The 26,008-nt window shown below is 39.4% G+C and overlaps 1 protein-coding gene across 2 annotated transcripts in view; it reads left to right on the forward strand.

The window, feature by feature from the left end:
* The window catches only part of CDH8 (cadherin 8), a 137,186-nt gene that overhangs the window by 86,716 nt on the left and 24,462 nt on the right, over nucleotides 1-26,008 (forward strand). Inside the window, exons 8-10 of one of the 2 annotated variants that reach the window (XM_071567483.1) lie at nucleotides 10,098-10,142; nucleotides 14,965-15,086; nucleotides 22,425-22,542. In XM_071567483.1, the coding sequence (XP_071423584.1) occupies nucleotides 10,098-10,142; nucleotides 14,965-15,086; nucleotides 22,425-22,542 (285 nt within the window). The remainder of the gene's footprint in view (nucleotides 1-10,097; nucleotides 10,143-14,964; nucleotides 15,087-22,424; nucleotides 22,543-26,008) is intronic. The other variant, XM_071567480.1, reaches the window with a different exon arrangement.

Raw genomic sequence — 26,008 nt, forward strand, 5'->3', positions numbered from 1 at the left:
TAATGCAAAGTCCCATGTGTGAAAGAGAATGAAATTAATGTGATTAACACGGTGCAGTTGATATTTAAGTGGATTTTTTATATCAGATTTAGTTATACATTTGCCATTGAATTCCTTCTGCTGTTTTGGTTCTCTCAACTGCTACACTTAAACCTGCCTGCTCTTAAATGTGCCATTGCTTTTGCACATTTTTGTATTGTGTTGTTTCTTACATTTCTTGCTTATATTATCAAATTAATTTTTGCTTCTCTGTTGTTCAGTGTTTTTTCTCTCTGGTCATGTGTTGACTCCTCTGTTTTGATGAATTGTGTCACATGGATTTTTTTAGAGAAGATAATATTAGAAAGAATTTTGACATCTTTGGAAGATGCCTCTGAAATACGAGCTGAGGGTGCACAGAAGAAATACACGTATTAACACTCATGGCAAGGGCGAGATTGAAAGTTGTTGAACCTGTGAATTGATTCTTAAATTTTCTTTCTACATTGCCATTCATCCAGGTTTACACTCTGGTGAATGGACAGGAGCAGGGACATCAAGGTGATTACAGGCTAGAGGAAGCTGGTTCACTGCCAAAATGATTTGCTGAGAATGTACCTTTCTGTTCTGTGGATACAACAGTTGGTCTTTGTTTTCTGTCACCGACCCTGGACTTTAAATATTGGACTAATAAGATTTATCATTAGTTTGTGATTTAGCTGAGAATTCTGTGAGCTTATAGTTGCATGCCAGGGTTGAGAGGTTTATTTTAGTTAAATACTTGAGAGAACAGGGATGGATAGACTTGCTTTAGAAGTCCTCATGGATTGTGCTGCTCATACTTTTGGGCTCTCTGGAGTTACACCAAAAACAGGACAGAAACCTCTGGGCATATGCAAGTATTTTTTGAGGGCCTGAATCGCAGTGCAGTAAGAATGAATTATTAACTTACAGACATTTCCTTTGGTGCATCTTTTTTGTGTGTGCAAAGGCTCATCACACCTTTGGTTCTTTGGTACTAGTTTGAAATGAATTTTTCTACCATTCAGCAAAATCTAGTGAAGTCAGAATCCTAACAGTCAGACGTGATCCCATTCTTCTGAACACACAAATACATTTTTGGTTGTGTAGATTACAATTATAGCTGTAACTCCTGCTCACATCGACATGCTTGTGTTGTTTGCATTAACTGGTTGGCAATTTTGCTGGGCAATGAAGCAGAGCAGGGTTCAGGTTGGGTTAACCTGCTCAGCATTCTCCCAGTTTCTTGCACAGGTTTTGCAGTACTTACCATGTTATGCGTTGCCAATGTTAGTCAGCCAGGAAGAGAAAATCAAGTAGTCATGACTTATTTATTAGAACATTTTTGCTACAGTTCACACAGATTCTGAATGGAGTTCAGAATCACTGATTGTTTGAGCGATCAGATTGCCAGACATGTAGAAGGCATATAATAATTAAACTCTCTCTCCTTTAAGCCTCAAGCTCTGTGGGTTTCCATTTCCATCTTCTATGGCCTGTAACAGCCACATTGCAGATGCTTTTCTAGCACACTCACTGTGTGACTCATTAATACTGAGGAAAGGCCTTTGCTGGTTAATTGATACAACAACAGCAGTGATAAATGGAATCATAGAATCATAGAATCATAGAATCGATTGGGTTGGAAAAGACCTCCAAGATCATCGAGTCCAACCCTTGGTCCAACTCTAGTTCATTTACTAGATCATGGCACCCAGCGCCACGTCCAATCTGCATTTAAAGATCTCCAGGGATGGTGAATCCACCACCTCTCCGGGCAGCCCATTCCAATGCCTGATTACTCTCTCTGTAAAAAATTTTTTTCTGATATCCAACTTAAATTTCCCCTGGCAGAGCTTAAGCCCGTGCCCCCTTGTTCTATTGCTGAGTGCCTGGGAGAAGAGACCAGCCCCCACCTGGCTATAACTTCCCTTCAGGTAGTTATAGACAGTGATGAGGTCACCTCTGAGCCTCCTCTTCTCCAGGCTAAACAACCCCAGCTCCCTCAGCCTCTCCCCATAGGACTTGTGCTCCATTCCCTTCTCCAGCCTCGTTGCTCTTCTCTGGACCCGCTCCAGCATCTCAATATCCTTTCTGAACTGAGGGGCCCAGAACTGAACACAGTACTCAAGGTGTGGCCTCACCAGTGCAGAGTACAGGGGAAGGATCACTTCCCTGGTCCTGCTGGTCATGCTATTTTTGATACAGGACAGGATCCCATTGGCTTTCTTGGCCACCTGGGCACACTGTTGACTCATGTTGAGCTTCCTGTCAATTAGTACCCCCAGGTCCCTCTGCCTGGCTGCTCTCCAGCCACTCTGTGCCCAGCCTGGAGCGCTGCAGGGGGTTGGGGTGGCCAAAGTACAGGACCCGGCACTTGGCCTTGTTGAACTTCATCCCATTGGAATCAGCCCATCTCTCAAGTCTATCCAGATCCCTCTGCAGAGCCCTCCTGCCTTCCAGCAGGTCGACACTCCCTCCCAACTTGGTGTCATCAGCAAATTTGCTGATGATGGACTCAATCCCCTCATCTAAATCATCAATAAAGATGTTAAACCGGACTGGGCCCAATACAGACCCCTGGGGAACACCACTGGTGACCAGCTGGATGCAGCTCCGTTCACCAACACTCTCTGGGCCTGACCCTCCAGCCAGCTCTTAATCCAGGAGAGGGTACACTTGTCCAAGCCATGGGCTACCAGCTTTTTCAGGAGTATATTATGGGAGACAGTGTCAAAGGCCTTGCTGAAGTCCAGATAGACACATCCACAGCCTTCCCCTCATTCACCAGGTGGGTCACCTGATCGTAGAAAGAGATCAGGTTGGTCAGACAGGACCTGCCCCTCCTAAACCCCTGCTGGCTGGGTCTAATCCCTTGTCCACCCTGAAGGTGCTGTGTGATTGCACTCAGGATGAACTGCTCCATAACCCTGCCAGGCACGGAGAACTGGCATAGTCTGAAACCAAAGCAAAGATTTATCCCAGAGAAGCTGTTTAACTTAGGCAAGAAAGAAATGTGTTAGCAACATCATTTCACTGCACAGCATTCCTCCAATAGAAATATGAATATCCTGATGTTTGCATGCTCAGCCCTGCTAAACTGTAGCTGAGATCTGCTTGAGGTACAGAATTCTAGTGAATTCCTTGAAAATAAAAATTATACCATGATGCCTTCACTATTAGCAATGCTTCTGTGAAAATCTCTTTTTAAAAGGTGATGTAATCCTCTTCCACGAATACCTGTATTGCACAGTAGGGCTTCATTGAATGAAACCATAGATTGCAACAACTGAAAACTTCCAATCATATTGCCATTGGCAGCCTCAGATTTGTGACAAACACACCAACAAATAACAGAAAGCCTGGCTCATTGTCTTTAAAGACAGATGACCACTATAAAGTCCCTGAGCTTTCTTTCAGCTGATGAAACACTGAGTGAGCTGCTCAAGGCATATATTTTGCTCCTGGGTGTGTGATGACTGTGCAGCACTGGATTCCTCAGCCTGCCTTCAGATGGGCTCTCAGACACGCTTTTTGAGGTGCTACTGTGAGCATATTCTTTTGTAGTGAGTTTAGATTCAAGCCTTTTCAGACACACTTGGAAATACAGGGATGAAGTTTGGATATGTTTACTCTGTTGTGTCAGGCTGCAAAAAGGCTCTTCTAAAACTTCTCCCTCCTAGATTAGTTTTTAGGAAGAAATTCTTCCCTGTGAGGGTGGGCAGGCCCTGGCACAGGGTGCCCAGAGAAGCTGTGGCTACCCCATCCCTGGAAGTGTCCAAGACCAGGCTGGACAGGGCTTGGAGCAACCTGGGCTGGTGGGAGGTGTCCCTGCCCATGGCAGGGGGTGGGGCTGGATGAACTTTAAGGTCCCTTCTAACCAAAACCATTCCATGATTCTGTGATTCTCACATTCTGCATCACAGATACAACAGAGCAGTCCCTGGGAAATTCCAAAGCCACTGCAGAACTGCCTGGGAGAGGACATTTCTCTTAACCTAGGGCCATGCTTCCAGCCAAGTTTTAAACCTCTGAATGAAGGGTTTTAATGGAATTTCTGTGCCCCTTCTGCAGGCCCTGCAGACACAGAGCTATTCTTTTCTTTGTGACTGACTGCTCCATCAAGTGGTTCCTGGGGTTCAGGTTCAGGTGCCAAGCAAGCAGCATTCCCATGGCAGGCTCAGCCCCTGCCCCAGGAATGGCAGCACTGCCACAACTAGTAGAAGTTCTTGTGAATAACTGGTAAAAGCATTAGGTGAAAATCTAGACAAGGTTTGAAGTGTAAATGGCAATTTGACCACAATAAATATTTTCCAGGCACAGAGCAGAGGAGTCTCAAGGACAAAGCTGTGGGCTCTGTCTGACAGAGGTAATTACCCATACCAATGGCATTCTTTGGAAATGAAGAAGTATGAGGCAATTTTGTCACCTAATGGGAAAGGGCATAAAGCCAGAAAGACTCTTTATGGTTTACCAAGAATATAAATACAATAATTGAATCATCACCCTGCACATGCTCTGCTAAAGTTATCTATATTGTGTATTCCTTTAAAAAAATACAAGGGCACTAATTAAAAAGGGAGAGACATAACTGTTCTTCAGAATAATCCTTCAGCTACAATGTCCTTTTTAATGCCATGTATACCTTTGCCCATGCTTTCATTTATTTAATTTTATTTAGCCTTTTATTGTAAAAATTACTACAGACAGTGTTAGTAATAACTCAAATATGGAGTTTGGTGCATCTTATAATTATGTCTAATTTAGGGCTGAGTAAATTTCATTAAGTTTGAGGAAGAGAAGGAAATAAGCCTTTATGGACGTTTAAACAGGAGAAGCTCAGGAATATTAACCTTTTCTGCTTGACCCTCTTTGCTCTGGCTTAGTGGAACTCAAACTAGATAATCCATCAATTTTACACTGAAATGCAGAATTTACTAAGGTAGTTTTTATTCATTTGCATAGAACTCCAGAGTTGCACAGAGCTCCTAATGGGTCACCAAGTGTTTTCCTTTGGGCAGGGGAGGGCTGGTGCATCATGCCAAGCCAGTTTGCAGTTGTCAGCTAGGAAAGTGTGTTCAAACATAGCCCAACGTTTCCAGTTGGTATTTCTCACAGGTCAAGAATAGCAGGAGAGGTGATCCACATGGATAATGGCATGGGAGCGGTCATAGAATGAGAAAATAGAATGGGAATGGAAGGTATTTACAAAACAGTCTCTGTATAAAATGACCTCAGTATTTCATAACTAAGCATTAAAATTGAGGTATGGGATGCTGAGTAGAAGTTAAATACATCTGGTTTCAGAGGGTAGCATGTAAAGCAGCTGTGAATAAAGCATCTGAGTAATTCAGTGCAAAAAATAATGTCAGAGAAGGTAATAAACATCATTATGGTGAGGAAAAGGAGGGAGATTTGCATGAACAGCATAAAATATTTTATTTCTTGTTTCTGGGTATTATAAAGCAAGGGTTGACATCCCCACTCTAGACTTGCAAATCTTCATTTCACGAAGGCAAACTGGAATTAGAACACTGCTCAAAGTTTAAAACACAAAAGGTTAGGGTAGTAGGTGGTGTTTTAGAAGGAAATAAGGCTTTCTGGGACACAAACCAGAGGGATTCATGTAAGGAATACAAGGAAAGTGGAAATGAGTGTGGTTAATTCATGCCCAGCATGTTTGTTAAGTTACTTTAGTGAAATCTGGGGTCATGGCTAAGCTGACAAAACAGATCTTACCTTAACAAAATGAGTGCACCTTCACCCTGAACGACTACCAATTGGCCATCTGCACTTGGAATATTTGCATTAGGAGTTCTAAAGAAAATAAGATTAATCTTAGGAATACTGGGTAGTATTCATCTTGTTTGATAAGCTGAATTCTCCAGCGCTAAGTGGAATGTGACTATCTAAAATCTCCCCCAGCTTTTCAGTGAGGCTGAAACATGAGAGCAGGTCAGAAGAGAGGTTTGTAACTGGGTATAACTTTAGACAATGTTCTTTAAGCATATTTCTGTCTAGAATAAAGACTGAATAGCATAATTTGAACTTCCAGTAAAGGTGCTGGATAGCAAAGGATGACACTGTTTTCTGGCTGGAAAACAAAGGAGATGATTTTTTTTTTAAAGGTGCATACTCATGTGTAGGGAGATCTTTTTGCTTATTGCTGAAGGGAGAAAGGTTTGATGCTACACTTCTAGAACCTGAGTCATATTCAGCATATCCAATAATATATTATCTGTGAAGAAAACATAAGAGTAATTAAATTGCACTATTAAGAAAATCAGTCTCAGAAAGGAATATGAGCTCTAAAAGTTTTATGACATTTAAATACTTCTATAATAAATTCTGCTTTAATAATAATTTTTATTATAGCATTTTGATGTTTTGTCTACCAGTAAGGGACAGATTTCATTTGAGCTACAAATTATTTTACTTCAGTTATGGAATCATTTAAAATAAAAATCCCAAAATATTCCAGACAAATCGTCCTCAATCAGACTGCTTGTTGTTATTATTGTTACTGTTTGCCATTAGAAATTTCAGAGCTAATTATAATTGACAATAAGACCATCCATATCTAAGTCAATATTTTATGACATTTTAATATGCATAAGATATTAGCATATTAATAATATAATTGCTCTGAAGTGGGGGCCAGATTCCTGGCTGGTTAACGGCAGCACAACTCCCTTGGTTAGGCAACAAATCATGCCCTGGTACTTTTGTTGTGTCTCACAACTTTTTCTTCCATCATTTTCCTTCCCTGCCTATTTACCGGCTAATTTTTTAAGGCAAATCCTTTTCTGTCACTTAAGAGCACCATATTATTGTCTGGATTTTTTTTCTCATTGTTATATTTAAATATTAAAACCTGTTACTTCTTCACAACAGTTTAAGGCATTGCAGTGCCTCAGGAAATCTTGAATCCTAGTGAGGTTTGTGGTGCTGTGATCCACAAGAAGTGAAGATCCACTGGCATTTCCTCACACTGTTATTATTTCTAGTGTGTAATGAAGGTATCAGAAAGATGTGGTTGCCTGTGCTTTCCTGGGGTTCCCTTTTTGCTTACTCTTTTATCCTCCCTATTGGTGGCTGCCACAACAAAGTGTTTTCAACAGCATTGAGGAGAAATGATGTGCCTATAGAGTAATGTTTCCTCCTTGCAGATGCTTCCAGAGATTGCAAATGTTTTGTTATTTCTTATTCTTGAAGTCAGTTTTCATTTCTTTCTGTTTTCTTTGGTTTTCATTTTCATTGATTTTTTGCCAAAAAATTTAACTCTAAAGCTTCAAACATTTCTAGCTTACCATTCTTTGTAGTTGATAAGTGCACCACTAATAAGTGCTAAAACTTTAGCTGTTTTTTTTTAATTTCTGCACCAGTAATTATTCCCTACTTCAATATGTAGCACAGTTAATTTTCTGAAAGTGACATAACTGCAAACTTCCTCCTGACTTGTATCCTCATTAGATACAAATGAGGCTCAATAACACAGTGCTTTATCTCAAATACAGGTTGTTTTCTGCCAGCATTTGTTTCAGTTTGGTCTCTGGATAGATGTGTGGGTGGAAGGATGTTGGCAGTATCCATTTCTTTTATCATTTTCCCTTAAGGATTTACTTGGGATCTGTGAATAGACCAGAATTGTTTCATTGTCATAAACCTGACATAACTTTAGCAGCTTCCAATACAACCCGCTCAAGGAGCTATAATAATACTTTATTTTGAATTATGTATTTGTTTACTCATATTGATGTGTCACATATGTCTTGATTATGTGTCGCTATGAATATAAAGCTCACTGTGGTCAAAATTACACATGCAGAGCAGTCTCTAAGGACATACCGTTTGCATCCAGAGCTGCTGACAGGAGACAAGTATCAAGTTGTTACCCAAATATTGCAAAAATGCTACAATTTTTGGTTAGGATGCACCTTTTAACTCTTTTCAAGTCTCATCCCATCCCTTTGTTCCTCTGCTTTCATATCCCCATTTCTCTGTTCTAGTCCCTATCCCATGCGTTACTAGAATCACAGAATTGTTCAGGCTGGAAAAGCCCTCCCAGTCCCTGGAGCCCACCCTGTGCCCAATGCCCACCTTGTCCCCAGCCCAGAGCACTGAGTTCCATGGCCAGTCCTGCCTTGGGCACCTCCAGGGCTGGGCACTCCAAACCTCCCTGGGCAGCCCCTTCCAATGCCTGACCACCCTTTGCATGGAGAAATTCCTGCTGCTGTGCCCCCTGCCCCTGCCCTGGCCCAGCCTGAGTCCGTGCCCTCTGCTCCTGTCCCTGTGCCCTGGAGCAGAGCCCAACCCTTCCCGTCCCCCGCTCCAGCCCCCCCCCCTGGCAGGGATTGCAGAGCCAGAAGGTGCCCCCTGAGCCTCCTTTTCTCCAGGCTGAGCCCTCCCAGCTCCCTCAGCAGCTCCTGCTGCTCCAGTCCCTTCCCAGCCTGCCCTTCACACACTCCAGCCCCTCAATGTTTTGTTGTCTGAAGGGCCCAGAACTGGGCACAGCCCTGGAGGTGCCTCAGCAGTACCAGCACAGGGCACAGTCACTGTCCTGGTCCTGCTGCCACACCATTGCTGGCACAGCCCAGGTGCCACTGACCTTTTTGCCCACCTGGGCACACCAGGGTTCATGTTCAGCCAGTGATGACCAGAACTAGGAAGTATTGACACCAGGATGGATTTTTCCAAACATGCACATTGTGATTAAAGGCAGACCACTATTCAAAGTGATTTAGAATAACCAGAAAGCCTTGAGTTTCTCGGTGGTTGGATTTTAGGGTGGGTGGCACAAGGGCTGGGGTTTGCCTTGGCTTTCCATTCCCCTCTAGCCCTGAGGTGGATATAAACTACTTTCAGCATCCTGTGCTCCCTCAAGGACAAACTTCCATCTCACTTTTCATGGCCCCATGTTCTCAGTCCCATTGCAGCAGCTGGGAACTTCTCCTACCATGCATGGCTAAATCTGAATACAAGGGGGTCTTTTGATTGTCCCTGACAACCAGGGTTATGGTACAAGAGACCCTCTTCATACCTGGGAATTACATTTGAGGGAATGTTTTGCTTTTCTGATCTATTTTTTCCTTTTCAAGCCATTTTGGTCTGTCTGTGCATTCAGACAAGGCAATATCATGCAAATACACCAAACAAAATAAGATAGTTCTGACAAAAATTGCAAATCTTTCCCAGATTTGCAAATGGATCTCACAATTCACAGAGGTAATTACAGAGTAACTGTGAAACTGCTGAATAACTGCACAGCTTCATGGTATGAAGAAGAACAAAGAGGTTGCATTTGAATGTCAAATTACAGGCTGACCTTGGATAAACAAAATGAGGGTTAACTGATTCCATCAGCATGTATTGTGCCTCTATGAAAGGAATATATTCCCTTTTTAAAATTTAGTTGTATTATCAACTTTTATAAATCAGTGTTGATCCTTTGAAGTTAACAAAGGATCCAGTTAAAGTCTCTGCTTTAAATTATATTTACATTTTAAATCTTAAATTATTTCAAATGTAGGAAATAATGCAATATTGCTACTACAATGGCAAAAAAAGAACTGAGTGCAGGGTTAGGTGGAACATCACTGATAAAAAAATATTATTCATTTAGTCTTTTTGCAGATATATTTTGTTTTTCTGCAAATTTTAGGTAATTGATTCAAAATCTTTTGGGTTCTGGGCTGCATGAAGCAATTTTAATGTCCTACGTGCACTACTGTGCAAATAAAAGAAAACCCCACAGGAAAGAAAGTGAGTGAAAACTTTGCCTGAACAGGGCTTGAAGAATGTGGTTTATTTATTTAATATTTTCTGGCTTGGCCTGTGCATGTATCACAGAAGTTTGGCTCTGTATTTTTTGTTTTGGCATTATCAGCAGCCTGAAGGTGTATTGTGTCCTTCAGTCCCAAGTGATATCTCTTGTATAGATGGATTAAACGCAGGTCTGTGTGGCCTGCCTGAGTCACCTCCTTACAGATGGAGCTGCTGAACTTTGGGAACCTCTTAACTACAAAGTCAGCTTTGAATCAAGGCCTTGCCAAAGTAGAGTGTCCTCAGTTTGCCCTCCTTCTTGTCCTCCTTTCCAGGCTATGCAGTGGAAGTGCACGCCCCGCGCTCCCCCTGGTTCCAGGGTACGTATGGTCCTCCTGGAAGCATCTCTTGTGCAAGAGGCTGACACTGCTCCATGGCCAGGAGAGGTAGAAAAGTGGACAAAAATGAAAGAGGTGGATGAGAACAAGCATCTCCTTGGTTAAACTTGTGACAGTCTATCAGTGAGGAAATAAAAATAGAACAAAATGTAGCTTTGCTCTTGAGTTGTTCATTCTTCTGGGGCCCATAATAAAATAAACCCAGGGAGTTATGGAAAGGAGACAAAAGTTTTCAAATCTGCCATTGTTTGTCTCCCAAGGAGTGACTTAAGGAACAAACCCAAGAAATATGTTTCCCATCTTTTCCTTTCCGCGCCCCTCCCACGCACATGTACACACAGAAATCGCCACAATCTGCTCCTCTACAGTGTTCCAGTGTGCTGAGAGAAATAGAAATAGAATATTAATTTTGAAGCAGTTGTTGGTTTCTTGTCTTAGCAACTTGCACAGGAACCTTTCCACTATGTACTGGTATGTTTATGTTGCTATTTAGATACTCCACAACTTAGTATAGGCTCATCCTTTAAGAATACAATGATTTCAAGAGGGAATCTAAATCTTCATGGTGAACAATCCTGTCTGGGTTTTTAGTTTGGTTGTTGAATTTTGCCCTAATTCAGAACTAGCCTGTGGTCTGGTATTTTTAACAGAAACACTGGCAATAGCTGATGCCTCCCTGACAATTCTGGAGTCAGTTTGAGACACTCAGTCTCTCTTGACTCAGATCATTACCCAGTGCTTCAGACAAATGAGCACAGGATTTGCTGCAGTATCTGATTTCTAGAGTTAAGCTTCAACATAAATAAAACTTCAGTTCCACAATAGCATCTGTGTTTCTCAGGATTCTCGAAGTCAGATTTGTCAGTTTTATATGACAGAAAGATTGTTATAAGCTGTGGTGTTCCAGAGGTAAAGGATTGCCCAAAGAAAACAACAACATAAACTCTAAGAGGAGAAATAAACTTGTCCTGCGTGTGGATTATCTTAATAAAGTCATCAGATAAAACTTGGCTAAAGTCATGGGGAATGGATCTGTTAAAATACAGCTTAATAAGTTTGAAATAGAGAGGATGTAAACCAAGTGCTGTTGTTTTTATTAAGTCAGTGATTCATATTTTGTTTTGATTTCTTTGTTAGAACTAGGACTTCCTCTGCTTCTAATTTAAAATATTAATATAGTAGAAATTTCACTGAATCAGAAAAGCATGAAATAGCCATTTCTGAGCCATGTGGTGACGATAATAATAATGAAAGATGTGTTATTTTCTCGGAATCTACTTTCTGTTCAAATACTTAATTTTACTTAAAATGCAAGCCCACTAATGACTTTTAAAAGAGAATCCTGAAGTGATTTTGGATGATTTAATTAAATAAAGAAAAACTGGATTAAACTGAATTCCTTTGGGTTTAACAAATTATAAACTTCATTTTGGGCAGCAATAATTCTCTTTCTTAAAGACCACTTGTATGTGTACCTGTCAAGGAAAGACAGGGGAAAGTGTTTTAAGTATGTTTATGAAGTGTTTAAATGTTTATGGGAGCTGAAAAGCTGCATTATGTTCTGTTAGTTATGGCACGAGACCAAAAATTTTATTTACAAGCTCCAGTTACTCCTGGTAGGACTTGTCGCCTGCAGTAACAGTGTTGACAACACTCAGTGCTTTGCAATACAAGGTTCCAGTGAAACAGGCACATCTCAGATGTGCAGGGGGTGTTCCAGGAAGAAAGAAAAGTATTGATCACATTAACAAGTGATAAAACGTGGGTCTGTAGCCTCCAAAAGCTCAGGCTTGGTAATGCTAAAAGGCTTGGTAATGTTTTGTTATGGTTTTTTTTTTGTTTTGTTTTATCCGGGTTTTTTGGGAGGGAGTGTTGTTTGGTTGGATTTTGTTTGTTTATTTTGTTTTGGTTTTTGTTTGGGTTTTGTTTCTCTATTTTTTTTTTATTTTTTTTAATTTGACTTTGGTTATCTCACCTGTCTCATCATTTTGGCATCAAACTCAGCAGCCTTTTTAAATCCCCAGTAGGTTTGAGTGGGTATTGTAGCAGTACCAGCCAGATTTGTAGTTCTGACTTTTAGTGTTCCATTAGAATCTTGAGAACAGGGAGGAAAAGCAGAAGGGCTTTTTAGGTGCTTATAATCCTTGTATAGACTATTCAATATGCATTTCTAAATCAGCTGTGTTTTTCATTATTTTTGGAAGTTTATTTATTATCACTAGCAAGTCCCACTGGTTATTTTTACATGGAGTTCTCCTTTCCTTGTTTCTGTGGAGATGCTCCTCTTGTATTGCAAGATTCAAGGTGGGTATTTTCAAACTGCATGAGAATAGAGCTATTAAATATCTGTTATTGCCTTAGAGAGCCTTTCCCTTTAAACTTTTCTATGATTTTCCATTAAATATCTGATTGGAACTTAATCAATCAGTCTTACTGTCTACATGCAAGAAGGCTCAATCTCCCTTAGTTCTATTGACTGGGAAGTTTATTGGGAGAAAATACTAAAACAAACAAAAAACCCACCCAGTAATTAAAACTGAAAGTATGAAAACGAACAGATGGGACTGTTTTATCTGGTCAGTGTTTCCAACCTGGATGTGCTTAGTGAGGAGTCAGTGATGTGTTGGAGGGTAAACACAGCATAAAGTGAAATTTCCTTGAAAAGTTTGGAAGGACAAAAGAATTCAACATCCTCAGTGTGGTGGGCAGTACAAGCTGGAGATAAAATTCCCTCTCCGCCTCTCTCTCTTTCTCAACAGCAAATTTCATGCCATTCACAAGAACCCTAAAAGACAGCAGATATCCCCTTGTTTGGAGATCTCCAAACCAGTTGGGTCTCTCTTGTGTTTAGTAAATTAATTTTTTAAATGAATTCTCATCAAGTTTCTAATTATAATATCTTTAAATTTAATGTTTGTATTTCTGATGAAAGACAAACATTTTGGGGGAAGTCACAAGGGACATGAATAATTTCTTTAGAAGCTTATCTAATTAATTACATTTCTCTGTAATGTCTTTAAAATTTGAACTGCCATCATTTCATTAATTTGGATAAAAGTAAATCTTTAGTGTTTAAATATGACACTGGTGCAGAGAATTCTGATAAGCTCGAGATTCGTTGTCTGTATTTTTATCAAGCAAAGATTAAAAAATATGTTTAAAATGTTTGGGATTCATAATTTGCATATTATGTTTTATTTGGTTTCAAATACATTATTATTTCATGGCATAAGTTTCATCTCACATGTCAATAAGTAAGATCATAGGATGCAAAATGGACATAGATATTGATCTTACAACATTTAATGGGGTTTTCTTTTTCTTCTGTAATGCCTTTCTTTCCAAACAAAAACTTTTGTGTCCTTCAAATGGGAAGCATTTAAAATCTGATTTGTGGTAATTTCCCATATTCTGTACTGGTGGAATTTTAATATTTCAGGCTATCCAGCAAATACAGAGCCTTTCTTTATAGCACTATTATATTAGGGCTTGTGTCTTTTGAAATTGTTATTTTTTAGCTATTTCAAAGTAATGTCAATTGAGCAGCTGAAATTTGCACATTTATAGGTGGAGCCTCACAAATTATGGCTACTTTGGCACACAAGAAAAAAGCAGGCTGTAAGATGTAGGGTTTGATTAGCCCATAACACAATTAACCTTGATGGAAGCCACAAAAAATACAGTGTATGTTGTGATTCTTCCATTATTTATCTCTGCCACTTGTAGAGTTCCCACCAGTTGCTTCCTTCAGACTGGTGGAGCCTGATCTTGATGTAGTTTGTAGACATTTGTCATGAGAGGTGCATTGGATACCAGGCAGAGGGAGATCTGACATTGCTGGTGACACAAACAAGGTAGAATACTGTCATTGTAGAGTAATACCCACTAAGAGATGGACTTTGAAACTAGTGCTGAGTTACTTCTAGAGGTGTGTATGTGCTATGAAACTGTTTTTCAAGCTCTTCAGATCACCTAGTTTAAACTGAGTTCATGTTTTTGCTCTATGGGGAAATACAATCTAAAATATTTGTAAAGTCTCTAAATAAATTAGCAATACTGAATTTAGGGAAAGACATTAGCAAGTGACTCCGAAATCCATTCAAAGTAAAATGCAAACTGGTGGGTTAGCTTTTCTTGCCTTATAGCTCATTCTCTTCTTTAGATGGGAAAGCAATTTTATGCAAAATAGCTCTATTTTGTAAATAATAAGTCGTAACATCGGGGAGGAAAGAAGTTCACAGGTCATGGGTTTGGTCAGTGGTAGATGAACATGTGCTTTAATAGTCCAAATTGCTATCCAGTTCTGCCTGTGTCAGTCTACCATCCATCTTCCTCACAATGTGGGTCACCACATTAACTCTATTTGCAATGAAGAAATAATAGATGTGCAGTCAGAACAATTAATAGAGTACAATGCTCTGTTCTCTGCCAAAGATACACAAAAAAATAAATCTCTGCTGCTTGCAGCCCCCCCTTTTCCATGTACAATGGACTTCATCAATAAAACAATACAAACTTCATCAAAGAGAAATCTTACCAATTTAGCCCAAGAAAGGTCTTCATTGAGCTAATCTCCAACAAGTGCTGTTTGCAGGAGGGATCTATTTATTCTTTTCATCCATGAAACACTGACCATCCCTCTCTATCTCCCACCCCAACTCCACGATCCATTAGGTGTAAGGCAGCCCAATTAGGCAAGCACACGAGACAGAAAGAGCACAGTTGCTGTTTAAGCATTTCTGTATGTATTTAATTTCAATTTAATTTTAAATTAAACCTTTCATACTTTGATTTCTTTCCTTAGGAAACCACAGCCAAGTGTCCCGGGTGCCTGTGGCTATCAAAGTGCTTGATGTGAATGACAACGCCCCTGAGTTTGCGTCAGAGCACGAAGCCTTTCTGTGTGAGAATGGGAAGCCTGGACAGGTGAGTGACACCAGGTTTGCATGTTGTGTGTATTGGTGTGTGAGACTGGGCTTGAGTTTCTCCCTGTCATCGTCATTCCCCAAATCTATACCTCTATGTTCATGCAAACAGCCCATAACATTAACTGAAGATCAACCTCTGATCACGTTCTGTGGTACATCACTCTCTATATGGACAGATTTTATTAAAGTATAGGCTTTAAATTAAAGCTTTAAATAAAAATGCTGTTTTTAAACTCTCAGTGTTTCCACTCTGTGTGCTGGAGCTCAGCACTTCATAAGTTCACCTCTGTTAGTAGGGAAAAGTATAATCCAACCTGAATTCCAATCCAGTTATTGAACTATATTGCAGCTGCTCCCAGGTATAATTTAGAAGAAACAGTTAAAACAATAAACCCATTTCTTCTTACCTTATCTCAGTTATGATCTCTGTTTAGTTCTTACTTTTTTATGACAGTTGGGAAAAAGCAAGACAGCAAACCAGAACTTAATGGAAAGTCATGTAAATTGTAATTGTGTTTAAGGTATCTAAGGAGGAATGGGGTGATGGAGAAATGGAGTTCGAGTTTTCATTATATTAAAAAAGAAAAAAAAAAGGAAATAATTAAAAGATTATTTCTTCTTTGATTTAATGGAAAAAAAGAGGTTGACAAAGAAATTCACACAACACTCCACAAGGTGAGGTAAACATAGCAAGATGTGGATTCAAAGTTTATAGTGTTTTTAAAGAAAATGAAGCAGATTTGTCAGAAGGCACATACGTTGAAGGACAAATGTACAGAAATAGGGAAGAACATCTCATATCCCACCTAAATGATAAGGTAAAGATTCAAGAATATGCACAGACATTTAGAAAGTAATGCAGTGTAAATGAGATGTAACTTTTGTCCTGCAGGTGAAACACTGTGTGTTGCAACAATTCACTGTTTTTAAACTTTGTAATTTATTTCTAGATTGTGACATTTTATTTGAATAAACAGCAGCTGACAGCATGACACTAGGCTTGTTAATCCAACTATTCCTGTGTCTCATGTGGGTGTTAGGCATTAAATTCACTGTTCTCCAAAGGAGGTTACCTGACAATAGAGTTAGAAGTTATTTTCCTTTAGCAGTGTGAAATGACAACCTATATAGCAGTATGTGACAACCTCCCTCTGCCAGGATTGTATTGTTACAGCAGATGACTTGACTTCTAGCACCCCTTTTTGTTTAGTAAAACGGTGTCAAAACTGTGTCATTTGAGAAATGAGAATTCTCTCTAACCCCTGCAAAGGAGATCATTGAGATGTGCCCTTCTGGGCAGACAGTGGTGTTGCCGTTGGCACTGAAGTTCCTCCAGCTCAGAGGGGATTTCTGTTTGGCTCAGGCTGGATTGCAGGTCTTGAGCAGTTAAGTTTTCTAGAATATATTAAATTCTAGTGAGGATAACTTTTCCCAGGACTCAGTAAGCTTCCCTAAAATCAGAAAGCTCTGTTGTACAGTGTTTTCTGACTATATTTATCTAGGTATTCCTGTCAAATTTCAGGTGGTTTAAGAGATGGGGAAAAGTATTCCCATTTCATTGTGGAATAAAACAATAAATGAGATGATTAAGAGTCAGCTGGTAAAAGAGGCTTTTGTTTAAGCACTTACAGAAAACTTTCATTAAACCATGATATTCTTTATCTTACCATTACCTCTTATGCTCTTGATCTGATGGCAGATGTCACTCCTGAACATGAATCTTTGTGTGAACTTTGCAGATGGTTATTAAATATTTGGCTGCCAGCATGGATGAGGTGGCACTGATCCCACAATCTATTCTGTGTTTTAAACAAATAAAATTACTGCAACAGTAACCAGTCCAGAATAATCATCAAGGTTAGGTTCTGAATTTGTCATTCAAAAATTATTCACTCCTGTAAAAATTTTAGTATCTCCATAACTTTATTGGTTTTTTTCTTATGCTTATTTATATGTTCAGATTTCAGAAGAAATCATATTATTCAGTCAGGATGGAAAAGTCAAAAAAACTAAATATATGTCAGTGATGAAATAGATATGAGAAAGAGATATGGTAGCAAAAGCCTAATTTGGATTGTTCATCAAAGTTTAAACTCCAATGTGACATGTGCAGGAAAGGAGCAATTGTGCACTTCCAGTCTATTTACACTTGCAGTTCAACTTATATCTAAGTTTAAATCAAGTTTGAATTACCATAAGGGTGGTTGCATTTGAGCTGTTTATGAAACCTTCTGTACAGCCACTAAATATATTGAACAGTCTATTCCAGTTCACTTTCTGAGTGTTCTATTTTGGGTTCTGATATAATTGCAGTGGCAAGTACAGCTGCTGGTGATGTGACAGAATGTATTAAAAACTGTTGATGTATAATGTTGCCAGATGCATTTTTGTTGCCTTCACCTACCTCTGAGAGTAGAGATGCCACAGCTGACAGGAGAGGAAAGGGAAGGGAGGCAGAAATATATTTGTCTATGTACATATTTATGTGCTCCTTGCACATTTTTGCACACAACAGAAAGTTGCCAGAAATGTTTTTTGTCAGTTAAAGGGGGAAAAAATAAATATTTGAATGTACTGTTATAGTAACTCTAAGTTAGCCACAAAGCTCATGCCTTTCCCTGTTGCACCTTTGTTTTGGCATAATTCTACTTACTAAAGCCAGAGCACTTGTGGTTTGCTGGCTATAACTGTGCACTTGCTTGTCCTCCAGCACAGTTAAATTATTTTCCTGTACTCCTAGAACAGAACTTCTGTAATGATGGGTAAGGAAAGTGCCTCACTCACTGCTCCCCAGTCTGTACCCAGCCTTTTCCAGTGAAGGGCTGTTTTCTCAAAACAAAGCTACAAAATTGTCACTGAAGTAGTGCAGACAAGGATAAATCAGTGCTCAAGTCAGTGTTTGAACTGCAGCAATATAAAACTGAGCACAGTGTTCCTCCAGTCTCTCGCAATTTGTCTCTATTTTATTGGCTTCTCTACTAGAATTGTCTTTTTCTAATGAAAGAAAATTTCAGGTAGATCTTTGTCTGTCTGGAGAGTCAAATGCAGGTCCTGGCAGTAAAGCTGAAAAGGCAAAGTTAAAATTGTCCTATGATAAGCCTACACTTATGGTACTTTGAGTTGCAAAGTAATGCAGAAATAACCATGACTGGGATCAGGACTGCAAAAAAGTGTTACAGAGTTGGAAGATCAGTTTTAATAAAAATAGGAAAGAGTTCACTAGTGATAAGGAACCATTTTAAGTGAGGTTAGCACGCTGCATCACAAAAAAAGAATTTAAACATTACCATGCATTAAAATTGCATGTAGATAGTTGCAATACATTGCTAATAACTTTATTTTTCTATTTATTCTTACATATATTATTTCAGGCTTTGTAGAAATGCAATACAAACTTAAAAGTCGTAATGTCAGGTTGTCCCAGGGGATCATTTAACTATTCACTACAATCCAGAGCTGCCTGCTAAGCAAAATAAGCTGATTTGTTAAATTTCTACTAAATGTATGTACAAAATCAAATACATGCATGAAGTTTTAATACAACATCAAAGTTGAAATTTTACATGTAACATTTTCAGAAATTTCAAGACTGAACAGCCAAAGAGTATTGACTTGCACTGAATATGAAGTGTGGAAAAAAAAGCAGTTCTTGTTTTCTTTATGACTCTTATTGACCAATTTTCTTCCATGAAACACCTTTGATAGGTATGTTATTACAAGGAAAGAAAAAAACATCTGTAGTGAGAGGTAAGGAAAGCCAGCCCTGGCAGAACTGTGCCCAGGTGGGCACTTTTCCTGTTTCAGGAATGGTGTGGCAGCAGGACCAGGGCAGTGACTGTGCCCTGTGCTGGCACTGCTGAGGCACCTCCAGTGCTGTGCCCAGTTCTGGGCCCTCCAAAACACCAAAGACACTGAGGGGCTGGAGCATGTCTGGGGCAGGGAATGGAGCTGGGGAAGGGGCTGGAGCAGCAGGAGCAGCTGAGGGAGCTGGGAGGGCTCAGCCTGGAGAAAAGGAGGCTCAGGGGGCACCTTCTGGCTCTGCAATCCCTGTCAGGAGGGGGGAGCCAGGGGGGGGGGGTCAGGCTCTTCTCCAGGGCACAGGGACAGGAGGAGAGGGCATGGCCTCAGGCTGGGCCAGGGCAGGGGCAGGGGGCACAGCAGCAGGAATTTCTGCCTGGAAAGGGTGGTCAGGCACTGGAAGGGGCTGCCCAGGGAGGGTTGGAGTGCTCAGCCCTGGAGGTGCCCAAGGCAGGACTGGTTATGGCACTCAGTGCTCTGGGCTGGGGGACAAGGTGGGCATTGGGCACAGGTAGACCTGATGAGCTTGGAGGTCTTTTCCAGCCTAAACAATTCTGTGATTCTGTGATTTTGTGCTTTTAACCATGTTTTGAACCACAACACTGAGCAGTAAAATATGCCCATCGGCACACTAATAAAAACATGGTAATGAGAATTACTGGACTTTGCTCAGCCCTATGGAGTAAAAGATACCACAGCTTTTTATCACTATATATATGTTATGATTTTTTTAAGAGCTTATTTTAATGCAAACACACAAAGAAAGGAGGTTGCTATGGGAACACTAACTCTTAATTCCATGATATGTGTGTGTGAAACAACAAATGTGGGATTTCACGAGGCTTGTCTTCTGCAGAAAATTTTTGGTGCATTTTCAGAGAATGAAGGATCTGGTAAACAAGGAAGGGAATGGATGGAAAGAAGTGAAATATATTGATAGAATTTGATAGAACAGTTAGAAGTATCTATGAAAAGATATACAGCTGTTAGAGAGAGTTCAAAGGAAATGCTGAAGGGCCTGGAGGGGCCACATAAGGAGCAGCTGAGGGCACTTGGCTTGTTCAGCTGGAGCAGAGGGCACTGAGGGCAGAGCTCAGCAGGGTCTGCAGCTCCTCACTAGGGGCAGCTCCATCTCTGCTCTGTGTGAGCAGGGACAGGACCTGAGGAACATCTCGAGTTGTGTCAGTGCATGGTTAAGTTGGATCTCAGGAAAAGGTTCTTCCCCCAGAGGGTGGTGGGCACTGACCAGGCTCCCCAGGGCAGTGGGCACAGCCCCAAGGCTGCCAGAGCAGGGACAGGGTGGGATTGGTGGGATGTCTGTGCAGGGCCAGGGGTTGGACTGGATGGTCCTTGTGGGTCCCTTCCAGCTCAGGATATTCTATGACTTTGTGATTCTATGATCTATAGAATGGAAGAAGTTAAAAATGGACAAAGAAGATACCTAGTTTCTATTTCTTGAAAATTTCCATCCTGGATGGTGTTCTAAGCTTATTTCATTCAATGCCTGTGAGCTGAAAATCCCTGTTACTAATGCCCTTGGCCACTGACTTTCAGGTGTATTAATTGAAAACCTGGAGACAGTGAAGTGAATTTTTCCAGCCAACTCCCTTACGTAACACTGGAAAGAATTAACAGTCCTGTAGCCAGTACAGATAAAATTGTACAAGCTGATAAACTGCATCTGTTATGTGTACTTGACCTTCCAGATTTCACTGTGCCATTATCCTTTTTCCCTATTGCTTTCCTGTTCTACCAGTGTTTGGAAAATGGAACACTCATAAAACATATCTGTCTAAATACATCTGTCCCATTCAGGATTGCACATTTTTGCCCATCTCTTCTAATACATGTGTTTGAAATCTTTTCAATCAAGGTTCCCACCTTGGCAGATCCAGTTATCAAAAAAAAATTCTGTTTATGGAGTATTTAAACAATATTTTTTTTCCAGTATTTTAAAAATAATATTAATAATAAATCTGACCTATCCAGAATATGATTATGCAAGGAATGAATTGCCTCAAATTCCTTCCTTGTCTGGGTTGCCCTGCAAATTATGTTTGCCTATAACAATACCTGCTCAAAAATATTTTTATATACATGATTTCAAATATTTATGTTTTGGTGTTGCTCCTTGTGGCTATCTAGTAAGATTTCATTCTTTCTTGGACTCTTAGAGAACATAGAATGTGATTTTAGTAACTCTCATATATGTAACATATACAGATTATAGTCCCTGTGGTTAAACTATTATAAAATGTTAGTTATTGGTGTTATCTTAGGGAAACACTGAAAATTTAAAGTATAAGTCTATGAATCTGGACAGCAACAGACCCCGCTTCCATTTTTCACTCTACACTTTAAAATAAAATTTGTAGTGATTCCTAATTTGAATTTAATTGTCCAAGAAATTATTGGTGTGTTGCTTTAGGCACTGTAAAAATAAATACATAAGACAAACATGTTATTGAATTCAATGGACATGGGAAAGGTCAATAATTCTAATTAAATTTTCATATAAATCTCTTCTAGTATGAGTTAACTAACACTGAAATTCAGCTCTGAGTGTGGGATTTGGATCCATAGTTGACTTTGTTTCTCTGGAAAATAAATGGAATCAAAAGTACTAAAATACTAAAAAATAAAATAATATATTCAATCCTCCTGACTATTTTAAGATATTCCTGTCCAGCTCTGTGTGATTTGAAGCTGACCAGCTTCAGCATCTGAGTAATGTGGGAAGTAAAAGGGGTAAATGGAGATAAAAACACCACAGATACTGAGCTGGTCATATGAGTCATATGAGGTGCTTCATACAAAGCTCTTTGATTATTCAAAAATATTCAAACTGTCCACTCTCTCTTCTTCTAACCTTAATATCTCCCATTATTCTGGGAATCATTTGTTAATAATGATATTTTAAACAAATAAGCATATGTTCCTAGAACAAGAATAACTGAGGGTTTATTAAAATTAAGAAAAAATAAAAAACCTTAAAGATATATATAGTCTTAGATATTTTCTAATATAAACACATATTTTCTATTTTTTTCAAGTTAGATTATCTAAAATTTCACATAAGAAGTATTTTTTTTATGTTTATTTGTTGAAGTGATAAACAGTGGTGAGAGAAAAGATGAAGGATTAAAGATAGATTATATATCCTTGTCCAGGGCTATATAAATGAAAAATTACCATAGGCACCAGGAGTATTTCTGAAGGACAGTTTTCCTTCTTTTTATTGTTGAATAATAATTTGTTACATGCAAAAGCAGCTGCAGGTTTGCCTGGTCCCTCACCTGTTTCTCCTTAGTCTCTGCCTCCCTGTATGGAAACAGTTTAAATGGGTCACATACAGGTGCTTTGTTCCTAAAGTCTGTAAAAGCCTTGCAAGGTTACAAATTAACTTTTTTAAAATTGAAAGGCAGAGAAATCAGGTGTGTCCAATAGAACACAATGAGTTTTTTGAATACCATATATATATATATGTATGTATATGTATCAGGAGTGTGAATAGTTAATGAGATTCTTTCTGTTGCAGGTAATTCAGATTGTCAGTGCTGTTGACAAAGATGATCCTAAGAATGGGCATTATTTCCTGTACAGCCTTCTCCCTGAAATGGTCAACAATCCAAACTTCACCATCAAGAAAAATGAAGGTAAATAGAAAACACAACCGAGAGCGACTCAAGATCTTGGTTTTGAATTGTTTTGTTGCCTCCCAGTTCCTTTCCCATTTAGTCCTTTGGGCAATTACAGTGTAAATAATCTGCTCAATGGTACCTTGGTTATATTTCCTAAGCTATTTCCAATAACTTTACGGTAGATAAGAAGAAAGAAAAATGGGTATGGAATTTAGATCCACAAGACAGCTCAGTGGCTTAAATGAAATGCAAGGATGGATTTACTGCCTGTATTATTTCTATTAATTTGAAATTTCAGAGATATGCTGCAAGATGAAAATCTGAGACTGTGTTGATAAATAAATGTTGATCTCTGCATTGAGTGGTTACAGATGGGAACATAAAATTAAATATCTACTAAATCTCCGAAAGAAAGCACCTTTTCAGCTTGTTTGTTGTGTTTATAAAGGTTCTGAAGTATTTTGTTGAGAAACTTTTACTAGAAAGAGAAGTCTGCTTGGTCAGCAAAGGCCCCAAGGGCACTTTGGAGCACTTCTGGAAGGAGAGAATGTCATTTTGTAGTGCCATAGAAGGGGACTTTGGTGTGCGAGAGAAAGAAAAGACCCATTTAATATTGTTGAGCAATAAATTTATACTGATCCTTTTCTTTGGCACACTGATATATTTGAAGGTCATGTGAGAAGGAGCCAGGAACCATCCAAAGAATGCTATAAATAGTGCTTTATGTATGTGTACTGACTTGAATATTCAACCAAGTTTTTCCATCTTGGCTTTTTCATTTTTCTTTTTTCATAAAACACACCCTGTCAGGAATTTTAGTCAAATTCAGTCTCATTTTTCTTATTTGAAATTCTAATCAAGGAAATCCCTATTTAGTCTATTAATATTAGGAAGATGTGTGTGTGAGCTGCGTGTGCAGGGGTGTAAAAGTGATACATGAAATATCAAATAAAGAGGAAACACTGTTTTCATTTTTTTGTTCTATCTGTTCCAGCCAAGAAGCATGGTGGCATTGTTTTGTTAAATGGCATTATACAAACCTAAATTCTTAAATCTGCTTAAATATATCCTGCATTTTTGGGGTTTTTAAGTTTTTTTTTTCTCTTCTAGCATTCACAACATGTGTCTCTACTTATATCTGTACTTTCATATGGGAAAGGAGTGTGTGTTTTCTGCACTTACAGGACAAGATAAAACAAACCTCTTCAAAATGCATTTCATAATCATCAGTAGTGTAACACAAATTGAATGAAGCATCCTAAATGTGAGGTGCTTTGCTTGGCACAGCATGACAAAGTAAAACAGATCTTTGCATTTCCCTTCATGTTTAAATACTGAGCTCACATCACTAATTACCCTTGTCCTTGCAATCTGGCACCCATTTAATACCCACTCTTACTCTTGGTGTAGACAGTGGCAAAACAAGCCCTGGTCTGGGTGGGAGTGAGGAAACTTTCTCTATGGCAAGGTTTAGAGAAATAAATTCTCTTTTGTTACACTCAGTTTTACGCAGTTTTTAATGTGTTTGAATCAGTTAAATGTGAAAATCCTCTTAAAACAACCAACTGAAATCTCTTGAAATTAAAAATCCGCTTGAAGAGACTTTTCTGCTTTAATCCTTCAGTATCCAATAATAAAATGCCAGCTATGCCTGCCATCCCTGTCCATCAAGATTGCTCAGTCAGGGGTGCAGTGCATGCCTGATGCTGGGACATGAACTCCTACAGGAAGCAAATATTTCTGTCAAAGCCAAAATCAGGGTATTATTTGGTTGAGGTGAGTTTTCATGTCCTTTAAACATCATAAATCTTCAGCAAGCCTTTATTTTGTTCTGCCACTTAAACAATGAACTTGACCATGACTTTGTCCTGCATATGTCTGCTAGATAAGCATGAGTGGTTATTCTTGCTGAAAAAACTACAATGTGCCTAAACTAACTGAATTCACAATCCAATTTCTCCTTTTTTTTGTGTGTTACTGAGCGTCTGGGCTGTCCAAAGCCAGGCTGGGGTGGTTTGTGAGAAACTCTGTAAGGAAATGCCTGTGACAAACCCTACTGTCATTTCTGGAGATCAGATCAGTGCACAGCACTCTAAAGCTTGGAACAAAAACACATTTCCTCACAGTGGTCACCAAAATCCTTGATATCTTCTTGACTTTGTCCTCAGCCTTAACTTCCTCCTGTAGGTTTGGCCCTGCCAAAGTCCTGAAGGCAGCAGAGGTGGTGGTGATGGTTCCTGCAGAAATGCTGTCCTCCTGCAGGTACCACACAGGGATTGCATTTTCTCAGGAAACCCAATCTTTAATTGCTGGAACTGGCAATTTCTTTTCTTGGTTTAAATCGTTCTTCCTCACTTGTCTTTCTCCAAAATTCTCCCAAGAGAGAAAAACAACAGTCCCCCTCCTCAAGGGCATATGGGACAAGATATTGCCCTTGTGGGGTCTTGTCTTGTGCTTTGGGTAACTTTGGTATTTGGCACTCACTTCACCACGTAAAGACATCATTTATCTGGTGGCATTGGTATGCAGAGAGTGCAGCTTGGCAGCTGCCAGCAGAAGAAAGCTGCAATGTTCTCTTTCTGGCCCTCATGCTAAGGAATGTATAAGATGCCTGTGGAAGTTTCTGTTGCTCTGTGGAACATAAGCGTAGCCATTAATCAATTTAGTTTGTTGCACACAGGCTAATTCTGTTGTTCAAAACCTTCCAGATTGCCCTAAGGCAAGTTCACATGATACTTCAGTAATTAACTTACTCTGCAAATATTATAATTGGCCACCTTCTAATTGATAAATATGTTTAACTGAGTGACAGAAGTATCTTCATCAGAAAGCACAAAAACCCTCTCACTTTTCCTAAGATTATATTATGTATTATAGAAGTTGTCCTTTGCTCACAGCAGACTATAATTCTGTATTTACAATCCTTTCTGCGGACAAGATGCCCAAAACTATAGAAACTTTAGTGACTTTCTGATGTAAATAATGTAAAAATGTAAATTTAAATGCCATCATACATCTCAATGAATGCCTGTAGATCATCTCTTAGCAGTCTTTATTTTTCATGTCTCCTGATCCATTCTCTCTGTTCTTTCCTGAGCTCAGACATCTGATACTGAGCAGTTTTTTGTAGATTTTGTGCCTTGGGTTCATGGGCAGTGAATGATCATCTGAGGTAAAGCAATCCTGCTCTCAAACTTGTAATGCAAGGAACACTGACCACGTAGATTGCCAGGTGCATAAACCTTTATCCCCTCACCAGAGAAATCATAAAATTACATAACAAAAATGTAAGAAGTTAATGCAACATGAAAATCATGCCATGTTTTCTGTGTTAGTCCTGGTGACTAAACCTGTGACTGACATAGCAAATCCTTGGCTGCATCAACTCCTACAAACTCACTGGGCACTTACTCTTCCTGTGTCTTTGGCTGGGTTTGTGCATAGGAACAGAAATGGGGGGGGGGGGGGAAATTAAAATCTG

Source organism: Pithys albifrons, chromosome 12, assembly GCF_047495875.1.
Source record: "Pithys albifrons albifrons isolate INPA30051 chromosome 12, PitAlb_v1, whole genome shotgun sequence".
Lineage (NCBI taxonomy): Eukaryota > Metazoa > Chordata > Aves > Passeriformes > Thamnophilidae > Pithys > Pithys albifrons.